Source organism: Oncorhynchus mykiss, chromosome 9, assembly GCF_013265735.2.
Source record: "Oncorhynchus mykiss isolate Arlee chromosome 9, USDA_OmykA_1.1, whole genome shotgun sequence".
NCBI classification, from domain to species: Eukaryota; Metazoa; Chordata; class Actinopteri; order Salmoniformes; family Salmonidae; genus Oncorhynchus; species Oncorhynchus mykiss.
The window spans coordinates 13068214-13095212 of NC_048573.1; the positions used below are offsets into that span (position 1 = coordinate 13068214).

A 26999-nucleotide genomic window follows, 5' to 3' on the forward strand; every position below is an offset into this window, starting at 1 on the left:
TGTGACAACACTGAAGAAATGACACTTTGCTACAATGTAAAGTAGTGAGTGTATAGCTTGTATAAAAGTGTAAATTTGCTCTCCCCTCAAAATAACTCAACACACAGCCATTAATGTCTAAACCGCTGGCAACAAAAGTGAGTACACCCCTAAGTGAAAATGTCCAAATTGGCCCAAAGTGTCAATAATTTGTGTGGCCACCATAATTTTCCAGCACTGCCTTAACCCTCTTGGGCATGGAGTTCACCAGAGCTTCACAGGTTGCCACTGGAGTCCTCTTCCACCCCTCCATGACGACATCACGGAGCTGGTGGATGTTAGAGACCTTGCACTCCTCCACCTTCCGTTTGAGGATGCCCCACAGATGCTGAATAGGGTTTAGGTCTGGAGACATGTTTGGCCAGTCCGTCACCTTTACCCTCAGCTTCTTTAGCAAGGCAGTGGTTGTCTTGGAGGTTTGTTTGGGGTCGTTATCATGACACTCCCACCACCATGCTTGACTGTAGGCAAGACACACTTGTTTTTGTACTCCTCACCTGGTTGCCACCACACACGCTTGACACCATCTGAACCAAATAAGTTTATCTTGGTCTCATCAGACCACAGGACATGGTTCCAGTAATCCATGTCCTTAGTCTGCTTGTCTTCAGCAAACTGTTTGCGGGCTTTCTTGTGCATCATCTTTAGAAGAGGCTTCCTTCTGGGACGACAGCCATGCAGACCAATTTGATGCAGTGTACGGCGTATGGTCTGAGCACTGACAGGCTGACCTCCCACCCCTTCAACCTCTGCAGCAATGCTGGCAGCACTCATACATCTATTTCCCAAAGACAAACTCTGGATATGACGCTGAGCACGTGCACTCAACTTCATTGGTCGACCATGGCGAGGCCTGTTCTGAGTGGAACCTGTCCAGTTAAACCACTGTATGGTCTTGGCCACCGTGCTGCAGCTCAGTTTCAGGGTTTTGGCAATCTTCTTATAGCCCAAGCCATCTTTATGTCGAGCAACAATTCTTTTTTTCAGATCCACAGAGAGTTCTTTGCCATGTGAGGTGCCATGTTGAACTTCCAGTGACCAGTCAGTATGAAGGAGTGTGAGAGCGATGACACCAAATTTAACACACCTGCTCCCCATTCACACCTGAGACCTTGTAACACTAACGAGTCATATGACACCGGGGAGGGAAAATGGCTAATCGGGCCCAATTTGGACATTTTCACTTAGGGGGTTACTCACTTTTGTTGCCAGCGGTTTAGACATTAATGGCTGTGTGTTGAGTTATTTTGAGGGGACAGCAAATGTACACAGTTATACAAGCTGCACACTCACTACTTTACATTGTAGCAAAGTGTCATTTCTTCAGTGTTGTCACATGAAAAGATATACTCAAATATTTACAAAAATGTGAGGGGTGTACTCACTTTTGTGATTTACTGTAGATAGCTCTGTTCTGCCTCACTGGGTCGAATTCAAATACTTAAAAAAAAATATGCCCTTACTTACTCTCTTCCCTGAGATAGTCAGGGATCTGTATGTGATTGGATGAGAGAATGAAAGGTAACTTGTCATGTCATTGTTTTTACCAATCAAATCTTGTCAATGAGTGGAAGTGTTCTCTTGTTCTCTGTCTCCCTCTGTAGGGCTGTGATGTGTCCTACAGCCATGTGCGCAGCATGGTAGAGTTTGCCATCGCTCTGAAGAACAACCTGGAGTCCATCAACCAACACTCCTTCAACAGCTTCAAACTACGAATCGTTGAGTCTGTCTGGCTGGCTGGCCAGTGGGACAAGGAAATATGGCCTGACTCATTTCATCTTTACTCGATTCCTTGTCGTCTCTCCTTGCCTGATTCTCAAAATGTATTGGAGAAGAAAGTCAGAGGGAAGGGACCTTCTCCTTCAGTAAGGTTGAGGATGCACAGAATCAAGAAAAGACTAAAAGAGATTGAGCCTTAACTTTGTAACCATCTCCCCATTCCAACTTACGTTCTAATGTTCTCTTTAAAATGGATAAACCATGGTCCATACCACAGTATGATATCTGGGGGAACTCTGTGTGTGTGTGTGTGTGTGTGTGTGTGTGTGTGTGTGTGTGTGTGTGTGTGTGTGTGTGTGTGTGTGTGTGTGTGCACGCCTGCCTGCCTGCGTGCGTGCGAGAGAGATATATATCCCACTGCAGGTGGAGTGACTAAGAGAGGAGTCATCTCCGGTAAGGGTGAATTCAACACTGACTGACCAATCAGCTCCTCTGTTCTGACCTCTCCAACCAATCATCAACACTCACCCGACCAAACAATTTTGTGTTAGAAATGCCCGCGTTGATTTCTGGTTCCAGTAGGTTCCTTTCTGTTTTCTGAAGACGTTAAACCACAATCCAGACTGTCAAATATATATATACTTGGTTGGCGATAATTTGTGATCATTTATTCATTCTGTTTTTAATGACTCTCTACTCATGTACTACTTACTCTATGTATCTATGTGTGATCTTTGTATAGCAGACACCTAACCAAAGACCTTTAACAACATCCTCTTATTACTAATGACAGACACACAGAGTGGGTTCAAGGCAAGAAATGACATTGAAAGGGCCTTCTTGGGAAATGACAGAGTGTATGGAAACTCTAGATTGGTTCCCTTAAAGGGATGTTTGAAATAAGTGGTGCTGCATATAATCAGAATGGTGTTATGTTACTGAAATGGATGAGGAGGTTCTGGCCAGTAGGCTTCTCTGCCAAATGTATTGAAACATTCACACATAGCTACACCTTTTTGAATCCATCTGCTGCCACTTTAGTGGCCTGAGAATGCAATATAACTTATGATAATGCAATTATTTGTTTTGTACTGAGTTTGTATTAAAGAGATTAATATGTGTTGTCTATTCTGAACTACTTTATAATAAAAGCTTGCTTGACTATAAATGAATGCATATAAAAATGAACTTAGATGTGGGAGATTTTGTAATTACTTCTAAGCAATCAAATTCTTTAAATACTGGTAGTGCATTACTACTTTAGTAAGATGATAATAATGTGTAGCCTATTAGTTCGTACTCAAAGTGTCATGAAGCTCAAAGAACCAGGCCTACCTTTTTATTCTCGATACGTCAGTTTCCGACATGAACTGAGAGCTGTGGAATTTCCCCTCTGTTTAAGCCACACCCACAGACCTCTCTGACTGGCCAGAACGATTTATATGTAAAACTCTTCTCGCTCGTTATTGGTCCTCATTCTGTTTTGGGACATTTCGTGAGTTATGTTATATGAAAGTTTTGGTTGATCTAAAAGTTGGTGAAAATGGTAAGTGTTGTTATTATTAACTGTCAAATAATGTGTAAATATATTAGTTTCAGTCGAGTTTTAACCGATATGGCACCTGTTTCCTATTCGTCATGGTTTGTGAGGTAGAATGACTCGTTTTGGTAGCTAATTTAGTAACGCGTCAGATTCGTCAGGTAGCGTGACCGTAGCTACCAGACATGTTCAACATTGCGATGTGGGCTGTTGTAGAGTTATGGCTAGAAGGATTCCAGCTTTTGTCAAATTTACGTCAAAAGTATATATATATTTTAGCTAACCTTAACCCTTTTCCTAACCTTAATTAGCTTGATTCCCCTAACAGCTACGTCAATTCTCCCTACCTATTGGGGAAAGTCTAATCTGACAAAAACGGGATCCTTTCTAGCCATAAGCATACGTCTGCTAGACGCCCAAAATCCTGTAACTACATTCACGCGAGATTCAGCTCTGGTCCGAGATTAGGTTATGGTAAAATGTGCAGGTTGTTTTATAACTAGTTTATAATCTACCTTTTTGAGGCTATGTTGTGCCATTTAGTGACCGCACCATCAATGCCACGAGATACACCCACCTGCTCTATTCACACAGATTGGGGCTGATGGATAGGTGAGCTTACTCAACTGAGGACACATACTCACAGCACAATGTCTGGGGCCCAGGACCACAAGAGACGGCAACCCCCAAAGATGTACTTGGTGGTCTCCAACCTAAAGATTCAGGACCAGTTGGAAGGTACTATCCGACTGCTACGCGGGAACCTCTGTCAGGAGCAAGAGGGGGGAAGGAGCAGGGGCGACCAACTGTGGGTAAAGGTAAGAAAAGGAATGAATACTTTATCACGCCTGTCTTCTCTCTTCCTTGTGTTTGAATATTCTCTCTTCTCTTCCTCTTTCTTTCTCTGCTCTCCCTCCCTCTTTCTCTGCACTCTCTTTGTCCTTGTCTCCCACCACCCTCCATCCCTCTCTCGCTCTCTCCTACTCTCTTGCTCTCTCTCTCTCTCTCTCTCTCCCTTCCTCCCTCTCTCTCCTTGTCCCCCACCACCCTCCGTCTCTCCCTCCCTTCCTCTCTCTCTCCCTTCCCCTGTCTCTTCCTCTCTCTCTCTTCCTCTCTCTCCCTTCCTCTCCCTTCCTCTCTCTCTCTTGCTCTCCCTCCCTGTCTCTCCTTGTCCCCTACCACCCTCCGTCTCTCTCTCTCCCTTCCCCCCTCTCTCTCTCTCGCGCGCTTCCTCTCTCTCCTTGTCCCCCACCACCCTCTGTCTCGCTCTCTCTTTCTCTCTCTCGCTCTCCATCAGGTATTTGACAATGCCAGTATGTCAAGACTGTCAAGCAGCTGAAGATTGACAAGTTATACACTCCTCTCATTTCTTTCTCTCTCCCTCAGGTGTTAGACTATGGTTGTATGGTAAAGATTGACAAACAGCTGCTTATAGAAGTCCCCACCGACCTGACCGGCCTATTGGAGCCTGTATCTGATCCAGAGTCCCGCCTCAATTTGCTCATTAACCCCAAGCAACTTTACCGATTGGCTGCCTTGCCCCTAGGCACCCCCCTCTATGTCCAGATGGGCCAACCAGGAGAGCTGGCGGAGGCGGAGCTGAGGTATCGAGGACCGCTGACCAGAGGAAGTACTGCTGTGTTGTTTGGGGTGCAGCTGAAGGTATTGTTGCTAACGTGGTGTTTTTAGCTATAGACAACAGATCATAACAAACTTTCACTCTTTGATGATTGTCTTGAAAATCATTTTACTTGTATTTTAGTTAGCCACTGTCACATAGTAGTTACCAAAATTGTCAAATGACTCGGGTCTAGCTTTCTCTCTCTCTCTCTCTCAGGACTCAGCAGTGGGTAGAGGCAACAGTAATGGTTCTTACAAAGGCCACCAGCTCTTCACCTGTCCCGAAGCCTCCGCCCTCTTCCTACCGGCCAATCAGATTAGGCTACGACGCTGGTCCCGTGCCAATGACGACCATCACAACAACGCTCTTCCTCCTCAGCCTCAACCCCCCATTGGTAACATCATTGCTAGAACGGCCGAATCGTCTCCCAGCCTGGCCCCAGTCCCAGTCCTGGCTCGAAACCCCAGCTCCCCACCACCCTTCCAGGTGGGCCACAGGGTGTGCTTCCCTCTGGAGGATACTGTCCATGGGGGAGAGGTGAGGTTCTGTGGGGCCCTGCCTGGACGGACCTCCACTGGGGTGTTCGTAGGAATCCTGCTGGTCAGTATTACTGCTGGAGGGTGCGGCTGTATATAAAAATACAATCGGTGTGATTATACACATTTTAGATTTTATAGTCATTATTGTGTATTAAGACACCCAAAATACAGTGTTTTGTGGATAACATTCACACATGTTTAGGCTATATTCTTCATCTAACAGTCAATGTTTCCTGTATATTTGCGCTAATCAGTTTGTTTATACGCAGGACAATGCGGTTGGTAACTGGGATGGCTCATATAAAGGAGAGAAGTTGTGCTCCATCTCCTCTTCTCTGTATGGTTGCCTGCTACCCATCTCCAAGGTGTCCCCTGGTACGTCACTCCCTGGTTCAAATGTTACGGCAGATCAGAGATCCTGTTTGGTTTACTGTTGAGTTACTATTATGACAGTTATGAGAGAGGGTGTAATTGGAAAACAAAACGTTGTGGAAAATCATGACTGTTAGATGACTGACGTCCTCCCTTCCTTTACCCCTGATTCTCTTTCATTTTCCTCCTACTGGGCTTTGAATTGTGTGCTGTGTTTGACCGTTGACCTCTACTGACCCCCCCGCAGAACCAAGGTCACGCCGCCACACTCCTCCCCTCCAGAACCCCAAACCGGTCCTCAAACCCACCCAACCACCTGCTCCTGTATCCTCACCTGCCTCCACCCCAAAGATCGCTCTGATGCCCCCCCAACTCCTCTCAGCCAAACTGGCCTTAAAACCTCCACCCCTCCCCAGCCCCAAACCTTTCACGAAACCTCACCCCCTTCCCCCAACCCCTCCCACCATCAAACCCCAAACCCTGCCCTCCCCGACCGCCACCGATCAACCACAGCTCTTGAACGGTTCGCCCGGTCCCCTCTCTCCGGGTCGAGGTGACGGATTGGACGCTGAGGAGAACGGAGACGCGGGATTGGAGGTTGAGTTGGAGGTGGGGTCCATGGTGGAGGTGAATGACCCACCTCTTTTTGGAGTGATTCGTTGGATTGGACGAATCATTGGAGTTTCACAACTGGTGTCAGGAATTGAGCTGGTACGGTAACACTGTCAACACTGTCACTGTGTGTCATCAACTCCCTGTAATTCCATCAACTCTGTAATTGTGTCAAGTCAATCAGTGTATGACAACGTTGTAAAGTAACGGTATTCAAACATTTTCAACTAAGGCACCCTTAACTCAAAAAATGTCTAGTGTGTGTTCGTAACATATTTATCCACTTACTCAGGACCAGGAACTGACCGCTGGAACAGACGGCAGTTACCTTGGCGAACGCCACTTCCGTTGCCCTGCCAACAAGGGGCTGTTCGTCAAACTCCGGAACTGCAGGCGGGATTCCAGATTCCCTGCCCCTGAGACACCAGTCAATCAGGTGGAGCGCTGCAACTCCATAGGTGTGTTATCTGTGTGTGTGTGTGTGTGTGTTGTCTTGCCCGACTCACGCCACTCCCTTGAGATGAATGAGCTAGCCTAGGTTCCCACTGCTTCAGGTCTATGACCTACAGGTGCCGCCCTTCCAGCCCAGTCCGGATGTCAGCAACCCGCTGATTCCAGCCGCGGCACCGGCGTAGTTCTTGGCGGCCGACAGCTGGAGTGGGAGAAACATTTTTTTGTTAAAAAGCACTCAGCCGGGGGTCCAACTCCGGGGTAGGGCAACCAGGGGAAGCATAAGACCAGGGGAACTAGAGGGAGAGTATAGTTTCTCCTCTCTGCAACTGTTTTTAGTTTAACACCCACGGGTGCGCGTCACAAACCGTTCACCTGTGAACCTGAAGTTACTCACCCTAAAGGGACCTAGTGTCCTACGGGACGGAAGAGGTATAGTCACACCTAAGACATTTTCATACACACACCAAGCATGAACCACACAGTTACCAAGAGAGGAAACCATTGGGTCTATTTTGGTCAGTGGCCCCTTGAGAGGAAGTACACCACCTGTATTTATTCAAGCACAGCCCTATACAAAGACTCTACTTATCTTGTGAATACCCTAGCTCTCAACCCAGAGGAAACAGACGCCTCACAAGTCCTCAACTGGCAGCTTCATTAAATAGTACCCGCAAAACGACTCCAGGATGCTGGCCTTCTAGGCAGATTTAATGTGCTTCCTTTAAAAAAGTAATTTGGTCACTTTCATTGTGATACAAACCTTATCAAAACATGTAGGCTTATGGGCTTGGCTACAGGAGATGTGCGGCCTATGATAAAAATATTATTTTAAAAAAGGCATTGTTTCTTGCCGTAAGTTGGGCGTCATTCACAAGTGATAGGCTAATATTGTCACTCATCACACTATTCTTGATTTAATCATGTCTTTACATATACTAAATGACATATGTGTGAAATGTGTTATGTTTCGAAACAGGGATAGAGGGGGAAGAAATACATGTAATCTATGCACTTAAATAGCAAATGAAGGTTGCTTTCCCCTGTGGTTCCTTTTCATGCCAGCCAGGTAGGTTATATACCGTTGTGTGTATATATATATATATACTGTTGCAAAGAGAAGAAATGTACTTAATATTATGAAAGTTTAGAAATAAATATAGTAGACCTAACCCAGTGGTTCCCAAAGTTTGTATAGTCCCATACCCCTTCAAACATTCAACCTCCAGCTGCGTACCCCCTCTAGCACCAGGGTCAGCGCACTCTCAAATGTTGTTTTTTGCCATCATTGTAAGCCTGCTACACACACACTATACAGTACATGAATTAAACATAAGAATGAGTGTGAGTTTTTGTCACAACCCGGCTCGTGGGAAGTGACAAAGAGCTCAAAGATCTCGGGGCACAAATAGTAATATAATAATAATCAATAATTTTGCTCTTTATTTAGCCATCTTGCATATAAACCCTTATTTGTTTATCAAAAATGGTGAATAACTCACCACAGGTTAATGAGAAGGGTGTGCTTGAAAGGATGCACATAACTCTGAAATGTTGGGTTGTATTGGAGAGAGTCTCAGTCTTAAATCATTTTCCACAAATAATCTGTGCCTGTATTTAGTTTTCATGCTTGTGAGGGCCGAGAATTCACTCTCATATAGGTACGTGGTTGCAAAGGGCATCAGTGTCTTAATAGCGCAATTTGCCATTGCAAGAAACTCTCAATCCAGAAATCTGGCAGTGGCTTCTGATTAAATTCCATTTTCACAGAACTGCTTGTTGCAATTTCGATGAGGCTTTCTTGTTCAGATATTGGTAAATGGACTGGAGGCAGGGCATGAAAGGGATAACGAATCCAGTTCTTTGTGTCGTTCGTTTCGGGAAAGTACCTGCGTAAGTGCGTACCCAGCTCACTCAGGTGTTTCGCTTCATCACATTTGACATTGTCCGTAAGCTTGAGTTCAGTTGCACACCCAAAAATCATACAATGATGGAAAGACCTGTGTGTTGTCCTTGTTAATGCAGACAGAAACGAGCTCCAACTTCTTAATCATAGCCTCAATTTTGTCCCGCACGTTGAATATAGTTGCGGAGAGTCCCTGTAATCCTAGATTCAGATCATTCAGGCGAGGGAAAAAACATCACCCAGATAGGCAGTCGCGTGAGGAAACTCGTCATCATCAAGCAGTCAGACAAGTGAAAATTATGGTCAGTAAAGATAACGTTAAGCTCATCTCTCAATTCAAAAAAAGTTTAAATACTTTGCCCCTTGATTACCAGCGCACTTCTTTCTGTATGTTGTAAAAGCTTTACATGGTCGCTGCCCATATCATTGCATAATGCAGAAAATACACAAGAGTTCAGAGGCCTTGCTTTAACAAAGTTAACCATTTTCACTGTAGTATCCAAAACGTCTTTCAAGTCAGGCATTCCCTTGGCAGCAAGAGCCTCTTGGTGGATGCTGCCGTGTACCCAAGTGGCGTCGGGAGCAACTGCTTGCACGCGTGTTACCACTCCACTATGTCTCCCTGTCATGGCTTTTGCGCCATCAGTACAGATACGGTATATTAGATATTGGTATCTTGACCACCAATTTTATTTTTGGCAGTGAAACAAGGCTATTCAGGCGAGGAAAAAAACCTCACCCAAATGTATAGCGCCGTTGGAAAATATAAATGCACTGTTTGAAAATGTGTGTGTGTGTGTGTGTGTGGGGGGGGGGGGGGGGGGGGGGGGGGGGGGGGCTATTATATATATATATTATGTGAATCACATTTATATTTGGCGTACCTCAGACGGCATTGCGCGTACCCCAGTTTGGGAATACCTGGCCTGGCCTATAGAAAGCTGATGTGATCCTCCTCTTTTTAATAGATGCCATCACTCTGTTTTCTCACACAATTTAATAGCTTATAGAAATGTTGCGCAACATGAGCTCATGGGCTCCCATGAAGTGTTTGATTAGATTTGCATTGATGTCAGAGTGATTAGACAGTAGAGTGCTGAGTACCAGTTAGCAAGTTTGGTAGGCTACCAATGACCATTATCAGCATCACAGCATGGAGAAGCCTAATTACACAATCACTGCCGTCACAACTCGTGACCGCCGGTATGGCGGTAAGACGGTCACCGAAACAGTCCTAGCTGCCTCCTCCTCTTTCTGCTAGCTGCGGTGCCTCTCGGCTCTCTCCCTTCTGTTCCCTTTCCCGCCCCGTTGAGTCTCTGTTTTCTTGGCCTCCTGCTCTCTCCATCCCAGAAGCCGTAGTCTCAGCAGGGGTGAGTTACATCCGTCTGAGGGTTTGCGTGTGTGTGTGTGACACATTTTTGTCTCTATGAGTGTGAGTGTGTGTGCATGCGTGTGTGTCTCCATACCATGTAACATGATGACCAATCCAACCACCAGCGTTTGCCGAGTGGGGCAGTGAGCGCGTCGAGGAGCACACCCCTCCAGTCCAGGGGGACGAGGCCAGAGATATGTACCAGGGCTGGAAGAGAGGCATCCAAGGCCACCTCAACTCCTGCTACCTGGACGCCTCACTATTCAGGTGACCATACGCTGGCATTCTCTCTCCGTCCTGTTTGTGATATTATTAAGCCAATAATTGTTATTCAGTTATGTAATAGGATGTTGAGAACCGGAACCCTCAGTTAGAACCGGAACCCTCAGTTAGAACCGGAACACTCCGATAGAACCGAATTAAGGATTAGATAATGCAGTCAAATGCTTTTTTGTGTGTGCAAAAATGTAAAATTGGGCAATGTAATCATGTCGAATCTAAGGTTGTTTTTTAAACTAGAAGGTATGCTGGATGCATTCATGTTAATTAAACTATTTTCTCCCCCTCCCCCCTCTCGCTCCCCCTTTCTCTCCCCCTCAGTCTGTTTTCGTGCTGCAGTTCAGTAGACTGGGTGTTGCTGTGGCCCTCGAACCCCTCAGACGGCCCCCACTGCAGCCAAGCCCAGGACCTGCTTCGCTGTGAGATAGTCAACCCGCTACGCAGGTGTGTGTGTGTGTGTGTGTGTGTGTGTTCCTTCACAATGGATGTTTATGTATAGGCATATATTGTGATTTAAATTGTTCTGTTGTACATCAGTGTTACTTTGTATTTATATAGTGAATTTGAATAGCTTTTATGAATGTACTTGGCTATGTGTGTATCTTTCAGGTTTGGCTATGTATGTGCCAGTAAAACCATGGCCCTGAGAAGACTACTGGAGGCTGAGAGTAGTGACACAGGCTTCACAAACCAGGAGAAAGGTGTGTGTGTCCGTCCGTCCGTCCGTCCGTCCGTCCGTGGGAGAGGGTGTTTGGCTGTCTGTCCGTCCATCTGTCTCTCCGCCCGTGTCAGTAGGATGGAGAGGGACAGAAAGGGACTGTGTTCAGGGGAAATGTTGATAGTGTTATTTAACTCTAGAAAGTTGAGTGAAGTTGAATTTCGTGCCACTCTGCGCAGGCTGATATTTGAGGGAACATTGGTAGTGAGTGTTTTTAAACACGTCTGTCTTCTTTCTGTCAGACCCAGAAGAGTTCCTCAACAAGCTTTTCCAGCTCCTCCGGGTTGAACCTCTTCTGAAGATCAGGTATACTTTCTCTCCTTCCCCTCCCTCTCTTTCTCCCCCCTCCCCCCTCTCTCTCGTTCTCTTATTCTCTCTTACAAATACTTTCTCTCCTGCTCCCCCTCGTTCCTTTCAGGTCAGTGACACAGAAGCAGCAGCCTCAGGAGTGTCACCTCTACCAGCTCTTCCCTCCATCCGTTCCCCTCTCTCCCTCTTCCCCTGTCCCTCTGTCTCCGTCCCTCTGTCCCATCCCTCTCTCCTCCCCTGCAGTACTCATGAGGGTGGCCAGTGTTCAGACTCTGTTAGAGACATCTTTTCTCCACGCGGGACTAAAGTTTGCTGAGGTAACAACACAAGAAGACATAGTAGATACACAAACAAACTCTACGTTGATGTGTTGATGGATTGACTCTCCCCTCCGCCAGGCCCCTTCCTGCCTCCCCCTCCTCATGCCTAGGTTTGGGAAGGACTTCAAGATGTTTGACGCCATCTTGCCTTCACTCACCATCGACATCACAGACCTGCTGGATGACAGTAAGAACCAAAGATATTGTCATGGAAATTCTTACACAGGGACACTGGAAGTCATTCTTAATGAATCATTGTTTATTGTCAGCACGCTGGAGAGGTTCCAACCAACTCAATGCACCATAGTACACATTTCAATCAGGAGCTCTGCCTGGGCAGTCCCAGCAGTTGTCTTCTATATGACTATACACAGACAAGTTATATTTGCATAATTAATTTATCATTACCATTTTGTTTCATTCATGTGACAGACCAACACCTCACGAGTCTTCTCTCTAAGATGAGACCTTGAAACTGAGAGATCTTTTGTTCGTTCTCAAAACAAGGTCTGGGCGTACTGCCAAATTGCGGATTCTGATAAATCAAATTAAATGTTATTTGTCACATATATTTGTCACTGAGGGTTCCGGTGTAGACCTTACGGTAAAATGCTTACTTACAAGCCCTTAACAAACAATGCAGCTTTAAGAAAATACCTACAAAAAAAAGAGATAAGAATAACAAATTATTAAAGAGAAGCAGTAAATAACAATAGCGGGGCTATATACAGGGGGTACCGGTACAGAGTCAATGTCAAATCAAACTTTATTTGTCACATACGCCAAATACAACAAGTGTAGACTTTACCGTGAAATGCTGACTTACAAGCCCTTAACCAACAGTGCAGTTCAAGAAGAAGAAAGTATTTACCAAGTAGGCTAAAATAAAAAGTAATTATAAAAAGTAACACAATAAGAATAACAATAACGAGGCTATATTACAGGGGGCACCGGTACTGAGTCAGTGTGCAGGGTTACAGGCTAGTTGAGGTAATCTGTTCATGTAGGTGGGGGTGAAGTGACTATGCATAGGTAACAAGCAAACAGCGAGTAGCAGCAGTGTACAAAAGGGAGAGGGAGGGTCAATGTAAATTGTCCGGTGGCAATTTCATGAATTGTTCAGCAGTCTTATGGCTTGGAGGTAGAAGCTGTTGAGGAGTCTTTTGGTCCTAGACTAGGTGTTCCGGTACCGCTTGCCGTGTGGTAGCAGAGAAAACAGTCTATAACTTGGGTGACTGGAGTCTGACAATTTTATGGGCTTCCTTCTGACACTGCCTGTATTTTATATCGGTCCTAGATGGCAGGGAGCTTGGCCCCAGTGATATACTGAGCTGTTTGCACTACCCTCTGTAGCGCCTTACGGTCAGATGCCGAGCAGTTGCCATACCAGGTGGTGATGCAACGGTCAGGATGCTCTCGATGGTGCAGCTGTAGAACCTTTTGAGGATCTGAGGACCCATGCCAAATCTTTTCAGTCTCCTGAGGGGGGAAAAGGTTGTTGTGCCCTCTTCACGACTGTCTTGGTATGTTTGGACCATTTATAGTTAGTTGGTGATGTGGACACCAAGGAACTTGAAACTCTCGACCCGCTCCACTACAGCCCCGTCGATGTTAATGGGGGCCTGTTCGGCCCATCTTTTCCTGTAGTCAACGATCAGCTGATTTGTCTTGCTCACATTAAGGGAGAGGTTGTTGTCCTGGCACCACACTGCCAGATCTCTGACCACCTCTCTATAGGCCGTCTCATCGTTGTCAGTGATCAGGCCTACCACTGTTGTGTCGTCAGATAACGTAATGATGGTGTTCGAGTCGTGTTTGGCCATGCAGTCGTGGGTGAACAGGGAATACAGGAAGGGACTAAGTACACACCTCTGAGGGGGATCAGTGTGGCAGACGTATTGTTGCCTACTTTTACCACCTGGGGGCAGCCCGTCAGGAAGTCCAAGATCCAGTTGCAGAGGGAGGTGTTTAGTCCCAGAGTCCTTAACCTCTCTAGGGAATTTCACCTGGCCAACATTCGGTGAAATTGCAGAGCGCCAAATTCAAAAACAGAAATGCTCATAATAAAAACTCAAAAACATACAAGTGTTATACATTGGCTTAAAGATTAACTTCTTGTTAATCCAACCGTTGTGTCAGATTTCAAAAAGGCTTTACGGCGAAAACATACCATGCGATTATCTGAGGACTGCACAGCGACCAGCACACAAAACATTACAAACAGTTACCAGCCAGGTAGAGGAGTAACAAAAGTCAGAAATAGTGATAATTAATCACTTACATTTGATGATCTTCATATGGTTGCACTCACAAGACTCCCAGTTACCCAATACATGTTAGTTTTGTTTGATAAGGTCCCTCTTTATATCCTAAAACCTCTGTTTTGTTGGCACGTTTTGTTCAATAAACCAATGGCTCCAAGGCGGTCACAACAGGCAGATGAAAAATCCCAAAAGTATCATTAAAGTTCGTGGTAACATGTCAAACGATGTTTATAATCAATCCTCAGGTTGTTTTTAGTCATATTATTCAATAATATTTCAACCGGACAATAGCTTCGTCAATATAAAAGGAAAACAAGAAAGGTGCGCTTCCGGTCGTGCGCAGTAAACAGGTCTGGGGACTTTCCACTATCCACTCACTCAGAGAGGTCTTACTCTCTCATTTTTCAGAATACAAGCCTGAACAATTTCTAAAGACTGTTGACCTCTAGTGGAAGCCATAGGAAGTGCAATCTGAGTCTTAAGTCATGGGATATTGTATAGGCAGTCAGTGGAAAAGTACAAACATAAAAAAATCCCACTTCCTGGATGGATTTTTCTCAGGTTTTCGCCTGCCATATCAGTTCTGTTATACTCACAGACATTATTTGAACCGTTTTTGAAACTTTAGAGTGTTTTCTATCCAAATCTATATATGCATATCCTAGCTTCTGAACCTGAGTAACAGGCAGTTTACTTTGGGCACGCTTTTCATCCGGAGGTAAAAATAGTGCCCCCTACCCTAGTGACGTTAACTAACTCACTTCGTGGACACTATGGGGTTGAACGCTGAGCTGTAGTCAATGAACAGCATTCTCACAGGCGTTCCTTTTGTCCAGGTGGCAGTGTGGATGGCAGTGTGGAGTGCGATTGAGTCATCTGTGGATCTGTTGGGGAGGTATGCGAATTGGAGTGGGTCTAGGGTGTCTGGGAGGATGCTGTTGTGAGCCATGACCAGCCTTTCAAAGCACTTCATGGCTACCAATGTGAGTGCCACGGGGCGGTAATCATTTAAGCAGGTTACCTTCGCTTCCTTGTGTACAGGGACCCGGTGGTCTGCTTGAAACATGTTGGTATTACAGACTCGGTCAGGGAGAGGTTGAAAATGTCAGTGAAGACACTTGTCAGTTGGTCCACGCATGCTTTGAGTACACGTCCTGGTAATCCATCTGGCCCAGCGGCTTTGTAAATGTTGACCTGTTTAAAGGTTTTGTTCACATCGGCTACCGAGAGCGTTATCACTCAATCATCCAGAACAGCTGGTGCTCTCGTGCATGCTTCAGTGTTGCTTGCCTTGAAGCGCGCATAAAAGGCATTTAGCTCATCTGGTAGGCTCGCGTCACTGGGCAGCTCGCGTCTGGGTTTCCCTTTGTAGTCATTAATAGTTTTCAAGCCCTGCCACATCCGACGAGCGTCAGAGCCGGTGTAGTAGGATTGAATCTTAATCCGGTTTAGACGCTTTGCTTGTTTGATGGTTCGTCTGAGGGCATAGCGGGATTTCTTATAAGCGTCCAGATTGGGCTACCGCTCCTTGAAAGCGGCAGCTCTAGCCTTTAGCTCAATGTGGATGATGCCTGTAATCCATGGCTTCTGGTTGGGATATGTATGTGCAGTCACTGTGGGGACGACGTCATCGATGCACTTATTGATGAAGCCGATGACTGAGGTGGTGTATTCCTCAATGCCATTGGATGAATCCCGGAAAATATTCCAGTCTGCTAGCAAAACAGTCCTGTAGTGTAGCATCCGCATCATCTGACCACTTCCGGGCCGTACGCATTACCCTTTGTGAGGATTCTTTAAATTGGTCACTTGCATGAACACAGAAATTGGTTATTAGAAAAGCACAAACATTAAAATTCCCATTACAATATAAACTCATATAACATATAACACCTGTTCTTTCCATGACATATTGATGTCACTTGTTAAATCCACTTCAATCCGTGTAGATGAAGGGGAGGAGTCAGGTTAAAAAAGGATTTTGAAGTCTTGAGACAATTGAGGCATGGATTGTGTATGTGTGCCACTCTGAGGGTGAATGGGCAAGACAAAATATTTTAGTGCCTTTGAACAGGGTATGGTAGTAGGTGCCAGGCACACCGGTTAGTGTCAAGAACGACAATGCTACTGAGTTTTTCACATTACAGTTTCCCATGTGTATCAAGAATGGTCCACCACCCGAAGGACATCCAGCGAACTTGACACAACTGTGGAAAGCATTGGAGTCACCTTGGACCAGCATCCCTGTGGAACGCTTTCAGCACCTTGCAGAGTCTATGCCCCAACCAATTGAGTCTGTTCTGAGGGTAAAGGGAGTACAATTCAATATTAGGATTGTGTTCCTAATGTTTGGTGTACGTCTGGTAAGAACCCTGCTATGTTAAAACATGAGGACATTTTATCGGGCAGGTTTCCTGTTGATGACCTATTTAATGCTTTCTCTCTCTTTCTCTTCACTCTCTCTCTCTCCCTCACCCTATTGCAATCTCTTCCTCTCTATTTCTCCCTCCCGCTGTCTCTCTCTCCTCCCCCCTCTCTCTAGCGCTCAGACAGTGCAGTATTTGCCAGGCAGTAGCAGAATGGGAGTGTCTAGAGTGTTATGACGACTTGGACATCACACCTGGTCGTCTCAAACAGTACTGCCACACCTGCAACACTCAGGTAACCATAGCACACCATTATTACCTATAGTACAGCTCTCAAAGTTCCATCAAAAGTCCCTTACATCTTACACACTGCAGGACCAATATCCTCTGTCTCCCTTCCTCTTTCTCCCGCCATCCTTCCATTAGGTGCACATCCACAAGAAGCGCCAGTCCCACAGTCCGTGTCAGGTGGGTGTGGCTGGGGGTCCATGGACCGGCCCACTGCATGGAACTCGTCAGCGATTGGCTCTCTTTGCTGTGACATGTATCGAGACCAGCCACTACGTGAGCTTCGTCAAGCACGGACCCCGCCCCAACGACTGGCTATTCTTTGACAGTATGGCCGACAGGGAAGGTGAGAGATGTCAACTTTAAAAAGGGGCCTTAAGGCCTGCAGCTTATTTTCATTTCTTCCTGTTAGTCAATTGATTGGCCAGAGAGTCTACTCACCTGGTGTTCCAGATCTGAATCACTCCCTGATTACAGGGCAAATGCAAATCTGCAGTACTGCAAATCTCAAATAGCCCCCGAAACCATGAAACTCTTAATTTATATGATCGTGACATCCCATAATAGTTGCCATGTTCTGTTTCCATGGTTACGGCCAGGCGGGGAGAACGGTTTCAACATTCCCCAGGTGAGGGCGTGTCCAGAGGTGGGCCGCTACCTCAGCCTATCGGCGGAGGAGCTGGGCAGGCTAGACCCCGCCTCCTTGAGAGAGTCCGCTCGCCGGCTGCTGTGTGACTCCTACATGTGTCTCTACCACAGCCCCGAGCTCAGCCTGTACAAGTAACACACACACCAATGTGCCTTCAGGATGAGTGACATGCAGTATTGTACATTAACCACTGTTGTGCCTGTTCAAGTAACACACGCACAAGTTCCAGTATTGCACCAATGTGCCTCCAACAAGCAACACAGAAACAGACTCCTACAACAACCACTGCCCAAATGTGCCTTTGCAACACGAACAACCTGTTTTTCACTCTTCTGTTTACTTTATCCTTATGTTCAATGGAAATCTGAGAAGAAAATTATGAATAATTGTATATAATATCATAATTTGATATAATATAATGATGTTATTATATATATATCAAAATAATTAGCATATTTGTATTTCACACACCACTTTTTATTCCATATTGGTTATGTTGTAATACATAGATTTAGAAAATGACCATGAGAATATATTAAAGAGAATTATAATGAAAATGTTGTTTGAAACATGTTATTGTCAAAATATGATTCTGGTGTATGAAAAATAGCCCTAAATGCTTATCGGCGCCAGGTAGTCCCGAGATTAGAGTGTTGGGCCAATAGCCGATAGGCCTCTGGTTCAAATACGGGAGCCAACGAGGTGAAAAATCTGTTGTTATGCCCTTGAGCAAGGCACTTAACCTCAATTGCTCCAGGGTTGCTGGACAATGTTTACCCTGGCTGTGACTCCACTCCCTGCAGGTGTCTCAGGGAGAGTTGGGATATACAAGAAAAATATTTCCATTACACACTTATTTGTGTAACAGGACATATATATGCACCCCTCCAAATAATAATGATTATTATTATCATCACGTTTTATTTTAGTAGAGCCACCACGACCTGTGATGGTTTCTTATCAAACGAGGGATAGTGAAATGCAACATGTTAAAGGTGGACTTTGTATTATTAATTGCAATGGTCATAAACTGTACAGCACAAGCGGAGAGGATGTCAAAGAAAATTGGAATCATTGTGAATGCAGCTGAACGTTTTTTGGTTTTTCATAATTTCACAGCTGAGGCCTTGCAAGAAACCCTGTCATCACAGGCCACTGAGCCTGCTAGGGATGTATTTTGGAGTGGACTTGAAGACGTGGGATGGGTTTTGTTAGTTGACGTGTCTAATTTTATATGATGTCGTTAACCCCCTTTTCCGTAATGTTTTTATTTCCTCATTCAACACCCTGACTAGCTGGTGGCGGTAATGCGCCATTAACATCGGATGCCAACCGCCTTTAAACCCCATTGAAGGGGAAGTTGTATTTTTCAACTACTATGTCTGCCCACAAGAAGGCAGTGAATAGCGACATCAATCATGAAACGTCATCATTATGAGACCGACCATCGTATGTTATTTTTTACTTTTTTTCGACCATCATATGTCGTCCATTCAAGTTGTGTTCACTACTTGTAATTTGATGATTATCCATTATTTGCCTGCTAATTCTGCACAATAGTAATATAGAAGCGTATTAAACAGTAGTTGGAACGTGTCTAAAAGGTAAGGAATGTTGGCATTTTAAATATTTAACCTCTAATGTTTACTATAGTAGATGTCTGAAACTAGCTAGTAACGGTAGCTAACTAAGATTGCATGCTATCAAGCTAGACAGCTGCTTCAGTACATTTGTAGTCTATTAGCAAAAGTTCCAGTTTACATTAGGGACATGTCTTGATAGCGCCTTTAAATGTAATTGACGTCGATAAACGTATTAACATTCAAACACAACATCGTAAGCAGATACCTTTTTTTTAAAGATCCTATTCTGGATTTTCTGTCTTGCCTCTGATATTGAACTCTTGTAAGGAAACATTTCCCTGTATGGTTTACACCTGCTGTAATCTGGCATGTGACAAATACACTTTGATTTTGATTGTAGCCAGATCTAGCGATCTTTCGTTCAAATTTAAAACGAAACCAATACGTTTCACCCCTGTAATAGTCTTGTTTGCCCTATGTCAAACCAAACCAAGGCCTTTTCCCTTTCCTCTAGTAGAAAATATTTGTTTTTTTGTAATAGTCTCTGACACAAGCAAGATCTATGAAGTTCTGCAAAAACAAAGATCTGTGTTTGTTTTGGTCATTGTTAATATGTACTTCAGTTCCTGTCATGTAATAATGTTGTGTTTTCTCTTTGCAGGGTTTGTGGTGCTACTTTGTGTGGTTGTTCAGCAGAGTTTTACGTTGCCATGGCGACTCCAGGGGGACAGGGGGGAGGGGCGTTGTCTACAAGAGGAGGAGCTAGGAGGATGAAATGGGCTTTGGAGCTGACATTGGGCAATGCCAGGTAAGAAGAGAAACCCACAGGTGCGTAGGGTTTAGTGGTTGATTTTTGGATTGGCACTCTATCAGCCATGATGATTTTATCTGACAAATGGTGGATTATTGTGCCCAGAGCCCACATTTGATCATTCAAATTAATTCAAATTCAGATACACAGGCATGACCTGCTTGAAGAACTAGCTACCTTGTTAGAACTATGAATAACCTGTATATCCTTTCACCATCTACAGCCCTCTGAATAAAGTGAACTGAACTGACCTATGTCTCTTCCAGGGGTCGTGGTGACAGACAGAGTAACCAGGGAGATGTGATGTATCCAATTGGCTATTCAGACAAACCAGTCCCAGACACCAGCATCCAGGAATCAGACAAAAACCTGGTGGAGAAGGTAGGTAGTGTAGAGGAGGAATTTAAATGATCTGTTTGTGCTTTTGCCAAATCCGTTGCTGTCATTGTCAATTAGTGACAGGAAGTTTGCATGGTAACACAATCAGACTGGCCCTCGGGCTACATATGATCAGGAAGCATTAACAAATCTCCCTGTGCACATTGTACTTAAAAAAAGAAAATGCCTTGAATATACAGGTAACTGCCAAACTAAAGGAAACATTTCAGTAAATGAGGGATACAAAGTACACTGCTCAAAAAAAATAAAGGGAACACTAAAATAAAATTAAAGTGGAAAACCACACTACAGGCTGATCCAACTTTGATGTAATGTCCTTAAAACAAGTCAAAATTAGGCTCAGTAGTGTGTGTGGCCTCCACGTGCCTGTATGACCTCCCTACAATGCCTGGGCATGCTCCTGATGAGCTGGCGGATGGTCTCCTGAGGGATCTCCTCCCAGACCTGGACTTAAGCATCCGCCAACTCCTGGACAGTCTGTGGTGCAACGTGGCGTTGGTGGATGGAGCCAGACATGATATCCCAGATGTGCTCAATTGGATTCAAGTCTGGGGAACGGGCGGACCAGTCCATAGCATCAATGCCTTCCTCTTGCAGGAACTGCTGACACACTCTAGCCACATGAGGTCTAGCATTGTCTTGCATTAGGAGGAACCCAGGGCCAACCGCACCAGCATATGGTCTCACAAGGGGTCTGAGGATCTCATCTCTGTACCTAATGGCAGTCAGGCTACCTCTGGCGAGCACATGGAGGGCTGTGCGGCCCCCCAAAGAAATGCCACCCCACACCATGACTGACCCATCGCTAAATCGGTCATGCTGGAGGATGTTGCAGGCAGCAGAACATTATCCACGGCGTCTCCAGACTGTCACGTCTGTCACATGTGCTCAGTGTGAACCTGCTTTCATCTGTGAAGAGCACAGGGCGCCAGTGGCGAATTTGCCAATCTTGGTGTTCTCTGGCAAATGCCAAACGTCCTGCACGGTGTTGGGCTGTAAGCACAACCCCCACCTGTGGACGTCGGGCCCTCATACCACCCTCATGGAGTCTGTTTCTGACCGTTTGAGCAGACACCTGCACATTTGTGGCCTGCTGGAGGTAATTTTGCAGGGCTCTGGCAGTGCTCCTCCTGCTCCTGCTTGCACAAAGGCGGGGGTAGCGGTCCTGCTGCTGGGTTGTTGCCCTCCTATGGCCTCCTCCACGTCTCCTGATGTACTGGCCTGTCTCTTGGGAGTGCCTCCATGCTCTCGACACTACGCTGACAGACAAAGCAAACCTTCTTGCCACAGCTCGCATTGATGTGCCATCCTGGATAAGCTGCACTACCTGAGCCACTTGTGTGGGTTGTAGACTCCGTCTCATGCTACCACTAGAGTTAAAGCACCGCCAGCATTCAAAAGTGACCAAAACATCAGCCAGGAAGCATAGGAACTGAGAAGTGGTCTGTGGTTATCACCTGCAGAACCACTCCTTTATTGGGGGGGTCTTGCTAATTGCCTATAATTTCCACCTGTTGTCTATTCCATTTGCACAACAGCATGTGAAATGTATTGTTAATCAGTGTTGCTTCCTAAGTGGACAGTTTGATTTCACAGAAGTGTGATTGACTTGGAGTTACATTGTGTTTAAGTGTTCCCTTTATTTTTTTGAGCTGTGTACATTGAAAGCAGGTGCTTCCACACAGGTGTGGTTCCTGAGTTAATCACGCAACCAACATCTCATCCTGGTTAAGGTTGTGTATAAAAATGCCCCGTTGCCCATTGTTTAAGCTACCATGACTAGAAGAAGAGATCTCAGTGACGTTGGAAGAGGGGTCTCAAAGGAGCATAGGGGGTTTAAAGGGTGTTTATCTCAGTCTCCAGAACTCACCCCAATTGAACACATACGGGACATTCTTGAGCGGCACAATATATCCCCCCTTTTCCGCAATAGTTTTTTATTTGTTTTATTCAACAAAAGACTTTGATGGAGTTTCTCATGGAAGAATGGTGTCACATCCCTCCAATAGAGTTCCAGACACTTGTTAAATCTATGCCAAGGTGCATTGAAGCTGTTCTGGTGACCCGAAGCCCTTTTAAGACACTTTACCTTGGTGCTTCCTTTATTTTGTCAGTTACCTGTAGATTGTTATTAACTTGCTTTCTCTCGCCCCCCCCCATGACAGCGTTGCTGGGACGTAGCTCTGGGGCCTCTGAAGCAGATTCCTATGAATCTATTCATTATGTACATGTCTGGTAACACCATATCCATCTTCCCCATCATGATGGTCTGTATGATGGCCTGGAGGCCCATCCAGGCTCTCATGTCCATGTCTGCCAGTGAGTGTTTATTTAACCTTGTGTGGGTTTGTGGTATATTGCCAATATACCATGACTAAGGGCTGTTCTTAAGCACAACGCAATGCGGAGTGCCTGGATACAGCCCTTACCCGTTGTTAGGTTCTGACAAGCAGAGTGAAAAACTAACGGACAACTAGGAAAAGCTCAAACCAAGTTTATTCACCCAATGGGTCAGACAGCTGAAACGACAAAGAAATGTTCCCACCAGCACAATAATTTAGTCTCCACTTTAGGTGATGTTTCCTCCTTCTCTCTAAAAATGACGTCTTTGTTGCTAGACAGGAAGTTAAGTGATGTGTGTAATAAACTGTTCCTTCTCCCTTAATCTGACCTGACCTGACCTCGGCCCCCATTCCTCACCAAACCACATCTCTCCACCCTTACTAGTGACCTCAACCATGTGATTGCCTTTTCCCTCACTTAGTAACTCTCCAAGCCCATGTCTCATATCCACCCTTAATTGACCCCACCATATACATTCCTCCTATGTATAACCATTAACTTCTGGTGTAGCAAGTATTTTAAATAATAACGCAACAACTGAAACCAGAGTGAAGCCCTTCTCCACTCCATAGGGTTCCTAATATCTAACAATAACATGTTCTGTTAGGATGTAAACTCTCTGCATTCTACTCTCTCCCTTAGTGACATGAATAAGGATATTACCAGTTTAGAAGTCAGTACCCATCAGTCCCCCCTTTTGAATAATAACGCCGTACTGTTCAACATTATATACACTTGGAAATTACTTATAAATGAACAAAAAATAAAACATTAACAACACAGTTGATTATTAGGTTTACACCTCTGAGACTTGTGGCCTCTGATATATAACTACACTATGACACTTTTATGTTCATATTTCGTTGGACAACTGATAATGACATTTCAGCTGGAGCTTTTGACTTCATGTCCTCCGTCTGGTTCCTAAGAGAGTGACAGCACAAGAATTGAAAGCAAAAAGAAACACAAAACATAACAAGTATTAATAATGTGCTATGGTATGCATAAACTTATATAAACTCAGCAAAAAATGAAACGTCCTCTTACTGTCAACTGCGTTTATTTTCAGCAAAATTAACATGTGTAAATATTTGTATGAACATAACAAGATTCAACAACTGAGACATAAACTGAACAAGTTCCACAGACATGTGACTAACAGAAACAGAATCATTTGTCCCTGAACAAAGGGAGGGGTAAAAATCAAAAGTAACAGTCAGTATCTGGTGTGGTCACCAGCTGCATTAAGTACTGCTGTGCATCTCCTCCTCATGGACTGTACCAGATTTGCCGTTTTTGCTGTGAGATGTTATCCCACTCTTCCACCAAGGCACCTGCAAGTTCCCGGGCATTTCTGGGGGGAATGGCCCTAGCCCTCACCTTCTGATCCAACAGGTCCCAGACGTGCTCAATGGGATTGAGATCCGGGCTCTTCGCTGGCCATGGCAGAACACTGACATTCCTGTCTTGCAGGAAATCACGTACAGAATGAGCAGTATTGCTGGTGGCATTGTCATGCTGGAGGGTCATGTCAGGATGAGCCTGCAGGAAGGGTACCACATGGAGGATGTGGAGGATGTCTTTCCTGTAACGCACAGCGTTGAGATTGCCTGCAATGACAACAAGCTCAGTCCGACGATGCTGTGACACACCGTGCAAGACCATGACGAACCTTCCAACTCCAAATCGATCCTGCTCCAGAGTATAGGCCTCGGTGTCACGCTCATTCCTTCGACGATAAATGCGAAACCGATCATCACCCCTGGTGAGACAAAACCGCCACTCGTCAGAGGAGCACTTTTTGCCAGTCCTGTCTGGTCCAGCAACGGTGGGTTTGTGCCCGCAGGCAACGTTGTTGCCGGTGATGTCTGGTAAGGACCTGCCTTACAACAGGCCTACAAGCCCTCAGTCCAGCCTCTGTCAGCCTATTGTGGACAGTCTGAGCACTGATGGAGGGATTGTGCGTTCCTGGTGTAACTCGGGTAGTTGTTGTTGCCATCCTGTATCTGTCCTGCAGATATGATGTTCGAATGTACCAATCCTATGCAGGTGTTATTACACGTGATCTGCCACTGCGAGGACGATCAGCTGTCTGTCCCGTCTCCCTGTAGCGCTGTCTTAGGCATCTCACAGTACGGACATTGCAATTTATTGCCCTGGCCACATCTGCAGTCCTCATGCCTCCTTGCAGCATGCCTAAGGCATGTTCACGTAGATGAGCAGGGACCCTGGGCATCTTTCTTTTGGTGTTTTTCAGAGTCAGTAGAAAGGCCTCTTTAGTGTCCTAAGTTTTCATAACTGTGACCTTAATTGCCTACCGTTTTTAAGCTGTTGGTGTGTTAACGACCGTTCCACAGGTGCATGTTCATTAATTGTTTATGGTTCATTGGACAAGCATGGTCCTGAAAATGGAACGTTTCTTATTTTGCTGAGTTTATATGCAAAGAAAAACCCAAGTTTGATAACATGACGATTCCCACTCTCTCTTCGTCTGACTATGCCTTCGGGATACTTTTCTGCTGGATTCCACTAAAATGAAGGCCATATGAAGCCTCATGCTTTCACCCAGTCTTCCCCTGTCAGGCCACAGGCTCCAAGAGGTGTTCCCAAGCCATGTCATTTTCACTTCACTCCCCATCTCTTTCCTCTTCCATGTCCACCCGATAAACACATGCGGTGGCCTTAATCAACTTTACTTCATCTTGGGGTAACTCAACACTGTATATACATTTCAACATCAATGCCCTCAAAAGATATCCCAACAATGCTACTAAAGTAACCCCTGCTACTACTAACACTGCCCCTGACGTGTTCTTCACAATACCCTTCATGTGCTCTGTCGTCCAGTTCCATGCTGTTACTATATTATCCTTTGCCATTACTACAACTCCTTCAGTTACTGTCCCTAAAGTGACTGCCGTGAGAATAGCTATTGCCCGTGAATCTGTCTCCTGCTCTCCTGTTATCTTCGTGGTTCACTGATAAGTCTAGGACTGAACCTTTCAGATACTCCCTACTGGTCTCCCAACTCATACCCTGTTCCCTAACCACATCTCCAATGACCTCCTGTGTTCTGCTACAGTTGGTACCTGTGGATAATACTTTCCTGTGCTCAGGTTAGGTACACATCGCTCATCCCAAGGCCGTTCTACACCCCACCCCATTTGAACACCCTCGTTACAGTATAATAATTGTCGCTCGGTCCCAATCTTCTGGGAGATATGTCAAGTGTTTCCTGGCTGTTAGAAATGGGGGAGAGATTAGTGGCGTTGGAAGACTATCCAACCGTACAAAACTCTGAGTCACATGTTTCTTAATCCCACTATGCTATTATTACCACTAACTTCCCTTCTGGGGATTTGGCCTCCTATATACAGGGATCTGTGGCTATTATTTCATTGACAAACCAATCACTGAAAGTTACATTTTTATTACTTCAGTTTATTTTTGTAAATAGTTGAACTGTTATTTTTCTTAACTGCGCTGTTGGTTACGGGCTTGTAAGTAAGCATTTCACTGTTGTACTTGGCGCATGTGACATAAAATAGGTCAAATCAAATTGTATCAGCATGTTACCACTGCTCACTGTTGCCTTTTCTCTCAGCATTCAAGCTGTTGGAGAACTCTAACCAGCAGTGGCTTCAGGGGCTGGTCTATTCTGTAGGAAACCTGCTTGGCTCGGCATTGGCTATCTACAAGTGTCAATCAATGGGGCTTCTCCCAACGCACTCTTCTGATTGGCTCGCTTTCATAGAACCGCCTGTGGTGAGATTTTTTGCTATGCTGTTAAATCCAGTTTTAGCACTTATTTAGTGTTTTATATGTTTTTCAGGTTTATTTGTCATGTGTAATGAATACATTGGAAATCTTACTCACGCCTTTTCTGTCCTCTGCAGAGAATGGAGATTATGGGTGGAGGGATGGTGTTGTGAAGAGGACAGATGCGCGTGCACACTGAAAGATGCTCGACTATTAATTATGAATACATGAAATCTCTTCCGAGTCTCTGGCTTTTAGGTTTTTGTCAAACCCCTCAAGGTTTGTATTGATCCCTACACTTTGTTGCTGTTCATTCGTGGGTTTTTATTGCAATTTTCACAGGTGATCAAACGTTACAACTGATAATATTAGGGGGCAAACCACGTCCACCATCCTACTAAATCCACATTAGGTTTAATTAAGATGTCACCATAACACGTTTTTCATTTCAACTTTTTGTCAAATAAAAGGGTCAAAAAATAAATGAAGGTGTCAAATGTATTGTTTGGATATGTATTTTGTAGAAAACTGAAGAAAAACTTGCACAGGACAGAATAGTTGCTACAGTGAGAAATGATGACTCCACTGGCAAATGTGTGGGAATGTCACTGTTCTAGAATAGTGAATAAAAACATTCTTCAGAAATGGAGATTTCCTCTTTAAACCTTGGACACGCCTCTGTTTTCAAACTTGTTTTCTCCACGTTGGTGAAGAATGTGGAAAGGTAGGTTTTGCATTGTA

The 26999-nt window shown here is 45.0% G+C and overlaps 2 protein-coding genes across 3 annotated transcripts; both read left to right on the forward strand.

Annotated features, from left to right (window-relative positions):
* Positions 1-3182: 3182 nt before the first annotated feature.
* si:cabz01101003.1 (ubiquitin carboxyl-terminal hydrolase CYLD) lies at positions 3183-17920 on the forward strand. Of its 2 annotated transcripts, XM_036989167.1 has the most exons (16): positions 3183-3304; positions 3893-4116; positions 4685-4960; positions 5136-5519; positions 5728-5833; positions 6078-6541; positions 6735-6900; positions 10296-10437; positions 10771-10893; positions 11059-11150; positions 11410-11473; positions 11586-11793; positions 11875-11983; positions 16603-16721; positions 16853-17060; positions 17314-17920. In XM_036989167.1, the coding sequence occupies exons 2-16, from the start codon at positions 3949-3951 to the stop codon at positions 17496-17498; spliced, it is 2814 nt and encodes a 937-aa protein (XP_036845062.1). In that variant the 5' UTR covers positions 3183-3304; positions 3893-3948; the 3' UTR covers positions 17499-17920. The 2 variants fall into 2 exon arrangements, with proteins under 2 accessions (XP_036845062.1, XP_036845064.1); XM_036989169.1 differs by lacking the exons at positions 16603-16721; positions 16853-17060; positions 17314-17920 and adding an exon at positions 16208-16595.
* Positions 17921-18786: 866 nt separating this feature from the next.
* LOC110531509 (ER membrane protein complex subunit 4) lies at positions 18787-26742 on the forward strand. Its single transcript, XM_021614721.2, has 6 exons — positions 18787-18967; positions 19608-19754; positions 20024-20138; positions 22322-22475; positions 26104-26264; positions 26396-26742. The coding sequence occupies exons 2-6, from the start codon at positions 19657-19659 to the stop codon at positions 26429-26431; spliced, it is 564 nt and encodes a 187-aa protein (XP_021470396.1). The 5' UTR covers positions 18787-18967; positions 19608-19656; the 3' UTR covers positions 26432-26742.
* Positions 26743-26999: the final 257 nt, after the last annotated feature.

What these genes read in the sequence shown, in the direction of transcription:
- si:cabz01101003.1 (XM_036989167.1), top strand. Translation starts at nt 3,949, where the DNA reads ATGTCTGGGGCCCAGGACCACAAGAGACGGCAACCCCCAAAGATGTAC. An exon ending in ATAGTCAACCCGCTACGCAG is followed by an intron (nt 10,894 to 11,058) that starts GTGTGTGTGTGT and finishes TGTATCTTTCAG; the next exon opens with GTTTGGCTATGTATGTGCCA. An exon ending in CACAGACCTGCTGGATGACA is followed by an intron (nt 11,984 to 16,602) that starts GTAAGAACCAAA and finishes CCCTCTCTCTAG; the next exon opens with CGCTCAGACAGTGCAGTATT.
- LOC110531509 (XM_021614721.2), top strand. Translation starts at nt 19,657, where the DNA reads ATGGCGACTCCAGGGGGACAGGGGGGAGGGGCGTTGTCTACAAGAGGA. An exon ending in TCTCATGTCCATGTCTGCCA is followed by an intron (nt 22,476 to 26,103) that starts GTGAGTGTTTAT and finishes CTTTTCTCTCAG; the next exon opens with CATTCAAGCTGTTGGAGAAC. An exon ending in CTTTCATAGAACCGCCTGTG is followed by an intron (nt 26,265 to 26,395) that starts GTGAGATTTTTT and finishes TGTCCTCTGCAG; the next exon opens with AGAATGGAGATTATGGGTGG.